This window comes from Calonectris borealis, chromosome 3, assembly GCF_964195595.1.
Source record: "Calonectris borealis chromosome 3, bCalBor7.hap1.2, whole genome shotgun sequence".
Taxonomy (NCBI): Eukaryota; Metazoa; Chordata; class Aves; order Procellariiformes; family Procellariidae; genus Calonectris; species Calonectris borealis.
Genome location: NC_134314.1, coordinates 63065012 through 63077915, shown reverse-complemented (window position 1 = coordinate 63077915; position 12904 = coordinate 63065012). Strand labels below are relative to the sequence as shown.

The 12904-nt window shown below is 36.1% G+C and overlaps 1 protein-coding gene across 1 annotated transcript in view; it reads right to left on the bottom strand.

The window, feature by feature from the left end:
- Positions 1-520: 520 nt before the first annotated feature.
- Positions 521-12904, bottom strand: part of ENPP3 (ectonucleotide pyrophosphatase/phosphodiesterase 3) — a 43802-nt gene continuing 31418 nt past the window's right edge. The window contains exons 18-25 of the mRNA XM_075145846.1: positions 12201-12370; positions 12043-12094; positions 11137-11291; positions 6095-6230; positions 5505-5582; positions 3921-4053; positions 2259-2415; positions 521-694 (exon numbers count right to left, since the gene is read on the bottom strand). Coding sequence (XP_075001947.1) covers positions 521-694; positions 2259-2415; positions 3921-4053; positions 5505-5582; positions 6095-6230; positions 11137-11291; positions 12043-12094; positions 12201-12370 — 1055 coding nt within the window. The remainder of the gene's footprint in view (positions 695-2258; positions 2416-3920; positions 4054-5504; positions 5583-6094; positions 6231-11136; positions 11292-12042; positions 12095-12200; positions 12371-12904) is intronic.

Below are 12904 nucleotides of genomic sequence, written 5' to 3'. Positions count from 1 at the left end.
GATGATCATAGAAGACACTTCCACATAAATACATAGCAGTTTCCATGTGAATTAATAGGTGAGAAAGAGAAATTCAGAACCTTTCAGGACATACTAGTATTAGATAACCATAACCTCTCTGATAAACACAAGGGAAAAAACACACACACTCCTCTCAAACTGTTTCACTTTCCAACTCCATTATAGAAATATTTTCTATGGAGTTTACAATTCTGGGGTCTCTCTACTATAAAATGTGTTCCTTCTGCAGGTTTTTTTCAAACTACTACTAATAAAATACTCTCTATTTTGAAAGCCTGGCTCAGCAATGATGATTTAATTTACTTTAGGTAATTTTTATTGGCACAAAACACTTGACCGAAGAACACGAATTTGAAAAAAGAAATTAGCTCCTCTAAGTGTGTTTTCCTATAGAAGAGCTGTAGTCATGTTTCCTACATACTTTAGCACGGAAAAAAGTTAAATCACTTAACTTTTAACTTAACTTTCTTCCAAGCACTGACACTTTTTTAACAGATACTCAGTTAATTTCAGTCTCAAATATTGGCAAAAATGTCTTTAGTTGTAAGATCTCGGAGATGGGTTCCTTTCTTTCCTGGTAAAAGTCAAGCCCAGTTAGCAGCTCCACATCCCGAACACGTGCAGAATGAGCCTGAACTCTTTCTTCAACCCATTCGGAAAGTGTCTTATTTTCCTGCCAAAACAAACAAGAACAATGTTCAAACACATAAAAGGCACTCTGTTGTTTGGTGGTGGTGTTAGACAATAACCAGTGTTTGAACTGGTTTGACAGACTAAAGGCCTCCAGTTGGTAAGACCTATTTCAGGTATTCCTAGACATCTTTACAGCCTTGCATTTAGGGATCTCATTCAAACAGAATCAAATGGATGTCCCTTCTCCCCACCTCCCCAATTCCAAAGTAACAGAGAAGCAAAATTATGCTGAAATGGCAAGTATGACTTTTAACTACAAAGTACAGTTGAGTCATGTATTAAACACACAAGTAAGGATAGTTTTAGCTACAGTATAAATTAGTTGCAGTGCACAAGCTAGCCAAACAACAGGAACCTCACAGCCTGAACAAAGTCCTTACAGCAGCTCAGTCTTGTTTGTTGGACAGCAATAATAATTGCTAGATACACAGGGGAAACAATGGAAATGTAAGCACTAATCAATCAAAAATGTTATTGTTCAATTCTTTTACTACAAAGTTTTTTTGCAAACAGATGGTTATTTGCTTTTCTATTAACAATATCTGCTTCTGACACAAATGGTTCATTAAATTTACATCACTGCAAGACACAATGAATATAAAGTGCAATGATATTTGGGGTTTGTGGCTAAACTTCAGAAATAACAGATGTTACTTTCTAAAATATAAAGACTAAGTCATTCAAATTTTTATTTTGTACCTTTAGTCAACTCTCAACTACCAAAAAGATCGCTGGGCAGTTATGGATTATCCACACCACAAATGAGGAGACACCCAAGTTGTTTCTAAGCAGCGCAAGCTTGCACCTCTCTGAAGTTATGAGTTCAAAGTTATAAATAAACTAAATAAACACAGTTGTATTGCTTTTAGGGCCAGTTCAAGTCTGTGCAGCTATACTTGTGTGTGGGGAGACTCTAATACAGACACTGAGCTAAGGAACCTTCTGCATCCCAGAGTTTATGGAATAGACACTCAGGTGGCTCAACAATACATATTACACTCAGCTAATTTATTTTGTTTGCTACAAAACATGAGATTTACGCTGTTAGTGGTAAGCATAGATGATATTTTATTCAAGTATGAATTTCAACTGCAGAACCATCCATCTAAATGCCTACTGTCTAATTTTGATAAAGGTGGAACAAAGAATTGAAGGAATTCTAGCTACACTGAAGGGAGTAACACTCAAAGTCCTCTGATACCTCTGGAGTACGTTTATCCTGCAGCCTTCCATAAAGCTATCTCAGAACCCTGTTGGCTGTGCTGCTGTTCTCAGCCCTTCTCAGATGACAGCATTTCCAAGTCCTCTTAACAAACCCTCCTTTCTTCTTCTTCCTTGCTTCCTATCAGCTCATTAGTTTCCAGCTACCTTTCCGAGAGCTTCTTGCTCTCCTAGTCATCGCTTTAGCTCTCATCTCCTTCTCAACTCATGGGGAATGAATTAATTAAACACTTAGACTTCTAAAGATTCTCCAGATGACTGGATCCCACTGGGAATCAGTTCACAAAGCTCATTAGCACACAGGAGCATAGAACTATACTTACAGCACAGCTTTCAGTGTTGTCAGGTCGATGAGGAATAATAAAAGACAAAGCATCCAAGGAGCCTGAACAGTTCAGTGGAGTATATGACTTGTTCTTGCAGCTAGTCAGAACCACAAAGTAATGAGTTGGGACAGGGATTTCTGTATTGTTTACATGCCTACAAAACAAACATTAATTAAGGGATTTATCTAGATGTCAAGTATTAAAACCACTGATGCCATTAGTAATTTATAGAACTTATATCAGCATAGATCTTTCACTACTCTATGACTTTTATTTATTTTATAATTGAAATAAACACCTGATGGGATAGACAGCCTCCCTATCTGTTTCATAACAGCCAAACATGCATGGTTTAGTCCTTTTGCTACAAGCAGTGCCACTGAAACCAACAGGATTGCTTACATGGTCAACACTCTATTTTGCCAAAGCCAGAGATCTCTACCACTGGAAGAGGCAGGATAGAGCATGTCTTCGCCTCCCTTTTCTGGCTATTCCGTGAACATGGTCACTTTCATGTATAAACTTACGAGGAGATGAATGCTTCCCAAATTTGCTGTACATCTTCAGTACTCAACAAAACACCATCACTGAAACATTATACTGCTTCATATGACTGACTAACCACGCTGAATAAAACATGCTTATTCCAAACTGTAGACAACATTATGTGGTCAACTAGGTATTACAGCATTCTGCTTGGAAGGAAGTTCTAGTCTTTCCTCCCTTCCACCCTCCTACTTCGTGGCAGAGCAGATTTTCCCATTCTCAAACCATTTTTGACAGATGTGGTATTAAGTCTAGCCTTGAATAAAACATCTCCAGGGACAGATTCAGCTGTGCAGATTTCCCAGCACTTTTCTACTACATAAGTGTTCTTACTGTCACAAGCCATTTTCTCTATATTTGGAACAATCTAAGTTGTTTGTTCTTATTCTGTTTTTTCCTCCTTCTGTCCTCATTCACTAACATAAATAATTGGTCTTTATCTTTTATATTTCTCTTTTATAGATTTTTTTTTTAATGTAAGTCTTCTCTTATTCCTGTTTCTACACACAGATGAATTTTTAAACTTATTTTGTTATGCTACCAGAGCTCGCTAAAATGTACCTAGAACTTGTCAGACCTTAAAGTGACCTGTGTAAGCCATAGCTATGCAAAGGTACCACTCAAGAATGTTACATTTTACATTCCCAGTTACCTGATTCAGTGAATGCAAACACAGAAATCTGATCTTTGATAAAACACATCAGTTTGAGACAACAGGGAGAAACAACAAACAGGTGAGTGAGCACAACATGAAACTGAGAAAATTATGCTTAAGCACATCTTCTGCATATTTAGATGTCATATATTCTCCCAGTTTTTCTGTTGCAGAGGCCCAAAAATCTAGGCACAAGCTTGGGAAACAAATTCCTGGTCTGTATCCGTGCATGTGTACATAGATACACATGTAACTGCAAAGCTTTTTTCTCTTACTGGAACTTCAACTTCTACAGTACTGTATCTGTTTGCAAGAGTATTTGCTGTTGTATGAGTAACAGTGAATGTAGTATTACTCCATCATTATGTCATACTTGTTTCTTATTATTTTTGAACAGAAGTTTGTTTGTGTGGAAATACAGTGGGAAATAATCTGGTCTGGCTTTTCCATGTACTTACAGCTTAATTTCATCAAGAGTATCAAAATGGCCATCATAATTGTAATCAAACACTGGTCCACTGATAACATTTACTCCATTCCTTTCTCTAGCATACTCCTGAAGAAGCACATTATGGAAATAGTCCCATATGTCTGTCATTAAAAGAAAATATAAGCATATTTACCATAAATTTGAAGTTATTTCACCACTAAAGAAAAAGAACATCTTTCCTGCTTCGTTATAGATCAATAATAAAAAGTTCCAGAATAAACTGCCTGTAAAATCAAGTCTTTGTTACACAAAATTTGGATTTCATCAGAAGGGACATAATCTCACTCACTATTGAAAGAGGCATGGTAAATGCTATTTTAGCTCTGCAAGGCCCATTGCACTACTGGAGATAATGCATTCGACCTGAAGCTGAAGCTGCAATTCTAGAGCTGAGAGATCATTCATTTCTGGCCTTCTGCTAGCACTTGCAACTGTGCCAATTAGTGGGAACTGAGATAATGGCTTTGTGAGAGGAATATTTACTACCTGAGAGTTAGTCTAACTCTACAGAACTCACGTCAAATATCACTAGAAAATTTGGCTTGTTTCACAGATGTTATTTGAGAAAATACAATTTGTAGGATATAAGCTAGTGAGACTATTCGAATATTTACAGCTATCATGGCAAAAAAAACAGATGTGTTTTGGGGGTTGAGGGCATCCCCTATTGATTTAACTCTTGCTTACGGTCTAGAGTAACTTCTTGTAAGTTTGAATCTCTTGTAGAGTTTTCCTTGGAAAATCGTATTTTTCATGTCTTTGATTTACTTGGAAGATTAAAGCCACTTAGGTTTTCTGGATCTCTGTTTTTTATATGACATAAGTGAATGAATAAATGAGGTCTGAATGCATTAGAAAGGTAGCTACATCATTGCTTTTCCTCCAGCTTTTTCCTTACACAATTCCTCTTTCTACCCTTTGTCTAAGAAAATGAGCGTAGACCTAAGAGTAAAACAGGATGATATGCAGTTATAGAAAATTTCCTATTAGTGATTACAAACAAATGTGAGTCAGGCTGGATGGAAAGAGTTAATGTAGCTTACTGCACTTGTATAATAGGAACATCTGCCTGAAATAAATATTCCAAGATTAATATTGTCTGGTTTGAGTTTCTGCTTGATGAAACAGGCACTGTATCAGGGTATTGTTAACAAACTTCATCCTGTCTTCTCTTGAGACCTTGCAAAAGGAAGGAAAAAGTGCCATTTTCATTCACCTCGAGCATTTCCCCAAGGGGATATTTTATTGAGAGTTTCATGGCTAGCATTTCATGTTAGGACACCACACACGAGATGAAGAGAAAATTCAAAAGTGAACAGGTACACCTAAGCAGAGGTCAGACAGGACTATACACAGAAAAAAAATTAACTTACGGAAGTGCGTTTTAAAATTTCACACATCTACTTCTAAAAAGTTTTAAATATATTTGCACAAGATCTGGATATACTGCAGGCCATGCATTAATGTTTTTAAGTCCTTGTCATACCTTTATCAAATCCAGAACCATAATTACAGAAAATTAATCAAAATTAATCAAAACTTCGCAACCTACCTCTGAAAGCTCTATACATGGGCACAATATTGCTGGTGAGTAAGGCATCATACTGTTCAAGAGCAGATGAATTGAAGTCTATATAAAAGAACAAAGTATAAGTTAATGAAATACTGTACAAAGACAAATTTGATTCATATGTCACTATAAATTGCAAGTATATGTAATTCAGTTACATTTTACATTTGAGCATGAGCTGTATGATCCTACCGCAAACATATCTCCAAATTTGTTTGTACAATCTGTTCAATAAAGTAATTATCAAATTTGACAATAGGAAATGAATATTCATACAGAGGAAGAGGGACAGCCCTTCACACCAACCCTTTACATCTTTCGAACCAGTTTTCATCACATTCAAGTTGTTCCATTTTTTAAAGAAAAACTTAAATGTTCTAAACTGAAAATATTTAGATACAAGAAGCAGTTGCTCTGCTTTTGGTCAGCCTACAAACACTGGAAACCTTTTTCTGCCCAACATGCTGATCCGAAGAAGTTTGTTTTGGTATTTGGGTATATGTTTAAACATAAACCCACATCCAGCTGATTAAGACTTTCTAAGCTCTAGCTATAAAAAGAACCATGCTCACTGGGAGGATAGAGGAAACTGCGGGTGAAGGTCAGCCCTTCTGGGTAGTTGGAACAATTTTGGCTCCGAGCAACAGGGATTCTAACATCAGCCCGCAGACAGTCTGAAAGAGTGGGAGGAAGAGGAGATGTGTTTTCCTGTGAAAAGGGAAAAAAAAAAAGTATTACACCCACAGCTGTGGCTAACCCAATGCTTTGTATGGTTTTAACTTTCTAGAACAGACTTTATTGAATCTTCTCCTATTTTCATAGTGAATCAGGTCAATGCAAGTAATGGACACTGATGTTTTCTGCCTAGTGTTTTTCCTCTACTTCTGTTTTTAGGTAATTCAGGGAAATCCTTATGCAGCATGTAAAATTGGAGTAGCAAAATAAGGTTATACCTTAGGCAAAAACAAGTGACAAGTTTGGCTCATTCATCACTTTTACATATTTCTGGAAACACAAACTTGATGTCACATCCTCCTGGAAAGCAGCTAGTACATAAAGATGACACTATCACCTCATCTTAGCATCTGAGGATGCTATCTCCATAATAAGAGTCTGTGCTGCTGAAGAGTTGAAGCTAAATAAATTCATAGTAAATTCAGTACATTTTACTGGCTAGCTTCACTAACTTCACTGAGACATGTTAACATGCACACTACCTAAGATCTGGCTGAAAGTGATTCTGATGAGTATAACTGTTTCTATAACTTTTACTTTTTTTTTCTATAACTTTTTCTATACCCTTTATTGTAATTTTATGATAGCGTTAACTAAAACATCAGAATATGCTTTTCTGTGTTTAACTGCATTTTCTTTTTCATACTCATTTACATGTAATTTATTTTCATTTTGGTAAGAATGGAACATATATATTTGCTTTATACCTTTATAAACAGTAGTTAAACATCTAAATTGATATTCAGTACATTGATTATTTTTATCAATTAAAACCAAGCAGAAATAAAGAACAGGAATGTTCTTCTTGTGCCTCCTTGTACTTCTTGATTTAATTTCTTTACTGACTTTCATGAGAATTCCTGTAGATGCCCATGTTATGGTCAGGTTGTATATTAATGGAAAATATATATACCACATGGAATGAAATATAACACACAAAAGACTGCCTTTGCCACCTGAGCAGATAACCTGTCATTGTCAATGTAAAATTACAGCAAATGTAAATCCCAATACAAAACCGACATCCAATTCATTTGAGCAATTTGTCCTTTCTAGTGTCCAAATCAATAATGCATCGGGGTGACTGAAGAAACCAATATTTTAAACTCAATAACTGAGCTGTGATATTCAACAATGGCTTCAACTTCTGTAAGGTCTCTGAAGGGAAACCTGAATCGAAGTAACAAATGTCTGAATAAACATGCCAAGGACTGTCCTGAAGAGAACTTCATTCCTCTCACTAAATACAGTGGTCACACCCAATGTTATCCAAATACAGCAGGCAATCTACTTTTGACCTATATCATAAATCTGGGGTATTAATAGCATCCACATCCAACTTGAAGCGATGAGGACACCACTCAACTCTTTTCTCATTATTTCACATTTCTTGACGCTAACTATATGAGCTATAAGCTCTAATCCAAGTGCCAAGGCAGGAGGACAGTGTTTTAGAGCTGTCTGTCCGTTACATATGTAATACATTATATAACCTGTATTTTCACAAACACTCCCATACATTTAGGAGATGAAGGCTGCTCATGGCTATTTCCTTTGGACATCACAGGAGAAAATTCTCCAACTGAAGAAGTGAGAATTCATAGTGAACCTACGAACTCTCAAAATACTGAAAAAGCAACCACTCAAGAATACTTCAGCTTGTTTTTTCAGGGATCTACAAGTCAGCAAGCAAACAATATCAAAAGCTGTTGAGAGATGAGAATGGCTATGTCTGTATCACCTTTTAGTACAATGAGATCAACAGCTAATGCAACCCCAGATTGGAAGCCGTGTTGCTAATGCTCTGTGAACTAATACACTCACTCTGCTACAACCTCTTTTCATGTCTTTTCCTCAAAATAGAGGAATAAGCTATTTTTAAACAGATTGCCTATGAATAAGAATAGAACCATTCTCAAAGAAGCTGTTGAAAGTGATCATTTATTAAGAAATGAGATCTTGACAGTGATAGCTACCACCTCAAAACTTCAGAATCAGAAAAAAACATTCATCACCAATTCAACAGCTTTAGCCCTTTGGCTCCTTGTCTTTCAGGTCAAAGAACCATAATGTCTTCTGAAGAAAACAGTTACAACTAAAAAATGGCTTTGCCTATCACATCATGCATTACCTTTTCTGATGCAGGTTATTGTCTTTTGACTAGCTAGTAATTAATGTTGAGAAGCATGAGTTATTTCATAGAATCATAGAATCATAGAATCATTTAGGTTGGAAAACACCTCTAAGATCATTGAGTCCAACCATTAAGTTAACACCACCTTGCCCACTAAACCATGTCCCTAAGGGTCTCATCTACACACCTTTTAAATACCTCCAGGGTCGGTGACTCAACCACTTCCCTGGGCAGCCTGTTCCAAGGCCTGACCACTCTTTCAGTAAAGAAATTTCTCCTAATGTCCAGTCTAAACCTCCCTTGGCGCAGCTTGAGGCCATTTCCTCTCGCCCTATCGCTTGTTCCTTGGGAGAAGAGACCAACACCCACCTCGCTACAACCTCCTTTCAGGTAGTTGTAGAGCGCGATGAGGTCTCCCCTTAGCCTCCTCTTCTCCAGGCTAAACAACCTCAGGTTCTCCAGACCCTTCACCAGCTTCGTTGCCCTTCTCATTACATGACAGAGTTTAAGTATCTGCTGTGGTCTGTCATGTCAACTTCCGCCACCTCCAGGAATCTTTTTTCAGTAGTCAAGAAGAAAAAACACTAAACCACAAAAAACAAAACTCCCGTAATCCCCAGCGCACTGAGCTTTAGTTCCAAAAATCCCAGTGATTTATACAAGTCTCATTGCTGGTTTCATCACACTGCATGATAGATTATATTGTTATACATTTTAATATATTTTTATAGTAAACTTCAATGATTCTACATAGCAAAGCTATTTAAATTCCACAGGTGTCTGCAGGCAGGTGGAGGGACTATCTTTTTGCAAGAAAATCTGCCTTCCTACCTGGCAGATGAGTATAAAACCTCAAGAAAATCAATGTCCTTCAATCTCAAATTTTCCTTTGACTGAGAATACTAAGTAACCAAAACTCTATCTGACATAATTTATTTAAAATCTGTAACTATATATTATTCATAATATCCCTGATTCTGATATCACATGCAGGTCCATTAATACTGGCTTGATCAGCCAGACCAGTTTCAAAACTTCCAAATCACACAAAACCAGCAAAACTCCAGCCTCCATCATCTATTTTATTGTTTAAGCCCTTCTTTATAGCTACCTAATGCCAAGAAATGCCCCACCTTACAAATTGTGTAAATCACTGCACAGGCTTTATCCACAACATAAATAACCTAGGATGCAATAAAAATTCTGTAGAGATTGCAATTTTCTGTCATTCCCAAGTACTGTAGCCAAAGCTTACAGTCAAAGGCATTATCTCTATCCCTCTGTCCTTCCACTGCTGTTATAATTTATAAAGCTTTTTTCTCTTGATTAGTACATGCTGTAATAAAAAATCATGATGTCAGCTTACTTGTGTAAGATAAGTCAGTGAGTGAGCTCTTACACTTAAAACCTTGCACTGTTGTGTCTCAGAATATTACAGAGGAAATTTATTCTTTCCTATTCTTTCTATAGAAAACATACATTGCTATATTAGAGTCTGTTGTGAACTATACCCTCCAATACTTGAGTCTCAATCATTCGCATGTTGCATAAACCACTATAAGAAACTCCCACAAATATGTATTTCTGTTGATTTAGATGTTATATTGGGCAACAACTTTCTTTATACACTTCTTTTCCAACTGAGTATTTGGTTTTCAACAACAGAAAATGTCTGAAAAATTATTTGCTTTTTTTCAGCTTTGGTGCTGAAATATTAAAAACACCCCAGCTCCGGTGGGACTTTTTAACCTTTTCAAAGCAAAATCAGAAAAAAACCTGCCCACAATTAACTGGTTTTCATGAGGGTAATGCACTTTCATAGTAAGCTGTAAGAGCAGATCTTCAAATATGATGAAGTAAAAATAATCTTTGTTGAAATGGACATTTGTTTCACTGGCCTTCTTAGGGTTGGATTTGTGATCCTTCACCCAGATTGTGAAAAATCAGTAGAAAGTACGGAGTAAAACTTTCTGAAATACTAACATGCTAGCAGCATATATTTGATTAAAATAATTTCCCCATATTTGTACTGATAAAGTAAGAAATCATATAGACATCAATTACAGTTCTCTTCAGACAGAAAAATGAGTGTAAAAGTTATTTCCCCACAGCAAATTAGAAAAAGTGTTAAATTATAGGGGGAATTAAGCCTGTGATTGTCCACTAGTTTACTGACCCTGAAAACACAAACAATTTATTCCAGAGCCTCATATCCTTGAACCCTGAGAGGTTCATTCAGCTATAATTACATTTTTCAGAAATTATGTAATGTAGTAGAGAGCAAATAAACAGAATGTACAGAAATATGCATTAGTACAAACTGTCTGGCAGAGTTGTACAAAGGTTTGTTAATAGGAAAAATATCATGATATTCATAGGAAAGCTTAAAAGCTTCTGATTTTGGAAATCACAGCCTGGTTTTCCTCAGGAATTGACAGGCAAGTTGGAGCACTGTCTTGACAGTTTATCCCTTTGACAGAACAGGCTTAATGGAACCAGCTTACCAGCAGCTCTATTCTTCTGTATCTTTTGTGTCCCTAACAGATGGCCATTCCCACTTTTTTAAACAATATTTTAAGATAGTTGAAACTTAAAAGATATCAAAGACACTTTTTCTTTTTCAGACATAAGGGCCTTAGTCACATGATATCCTCCAGTCCTTAACCAGGATTCCTGATGAGTGAACCACATTTTCAATCCGTTGTATTACATATTTAAGAATAGTACAGATATTTGATAACTTACAGGCTTATTCACAGTGTATGCAGTCCACAGTGGCATCCAGATGTCATAGCTGTATCCACTCACATACTGATGATGTGAAAGGAGGCAGTAGACATTTTTCTGCTGAAGAACTTTGGGTCTCCCATATGGCAAATGATACGAGTTTGCCTTCTTTACTAGAATTTAAGCAATAATTATTGATTCATTCTTCTATAACATTTTGGATTGCACAAAGATTTAAGTGAGCAGAGAAAAATGTAAACTAAAACATCAATAAATACAAATAAAACCGACAGTAAACATGGGCATGTGTTTCTTTAAGCTCTTAGCTTCTGAGTGGAATAAAAAATGTAGAAAATTTCATGTTATGTTTAACGTACAGAAGACAATGTAATACATAAAACTTGCAAATTCTTGTTTCTTTGTAATTTCATAGCAATATAAATCTTTTGAACTTGCATTACCAGTGGAGTGAAATTTACATCTTATCTGGCTAGGAAGCATTACAATGCTTCCCAAAATTTCCAGAAACCTCATAAAAAAGCACTCAGAAATATCTATGGGAATTTTTGATCAGAGAAAGGCAAAATTATGGTTAAAAGGTGGGGAACAAGAGTTATGGCATATAGCCTGGAAGTGCTTGGGCTTTCTCCAAAGAACACTGAAACCTGTATGTTTTTTTCCAAGATTTTCATGGGATTCAGATCAGGTTCCTATGCATAAATGTTGCTATAACAGTATCAATTAGCATTTTTTAAAGAAATGCAAAGAAAAAAAGAAAAAAAGTTATGCTTCCGACTTGGCTTTCCTACTTCACTTTAAATTGTAATTAACATTGCAAGATTTCCCACTGAAACCAATAATATAAAATCTAAACCAGGCAGAGATTTAAAAATACTGCTGTCCTTTTCATTTCTTGCTACTTACCTTCTTCTGTGGTGAGATTTAACCTCTCATTTAGTACTGAAACATTTGACATCTGTAAAATATAAAATAATCATTCAGAATGAATCCATAGTTTAGAAAAAACAAAGAAAAGAGAACACACTTGACAAAGATGATTAAAAGATCCCAGAAGCCCCTACTTGCATGCATGTGCATCCCAGTTCATCTATGGGAGTCAGACGGGAAACTGGACATGAAGAAGGAGATGAGTCTTCTTTTGCATGTGAAGGATTGTAAAAAGGTTTTTTTAAGAGGTGATTCAAGCTGCCATGTGTTCCATTGTTTGGTGCTGGTGTAATATGCAGCAAATCTGTTGAAACATTTAAAATTTGTAAGCATATTTTAAAGCAATTTTGAGACTAAAATGGCATTTTTAAAAGTCATTATCTTTCCAATTCTACACATTTCCTATGCATTCATTCTAAATATAAAAGAAATAGCTTAGTCAGTTATCTAAACTATTATGGTAATTCCTACCATCAACTTGCAATTTTCTAGGTATGAAGGTTTGTTGCTATCTTCCACTGCATCAAGATTTGGTAATTATGTATTTGAGTACTGTTGATACAGTTTTATACATTGCCATAACATTCATAAGATTACACGTTTAATGCAGAGTACAAATGTGGTTGCAAAAGCATCACATTGTGAAGCATACTAGCTTATTGCATTTTTGTGTGATGCCTTAATCCACATTTTCTGAGGCACATAACTTCCTAATTGCTCACTGCCAGGACTGCAATGGTCCACCTTAAGTTATGAACAAGAGCGGTAACTCTCTACAAGATTCTTATCCCAAAATTATTCCACAGGCACCATTTCAACAGCAAGCCCACGTGGCAGG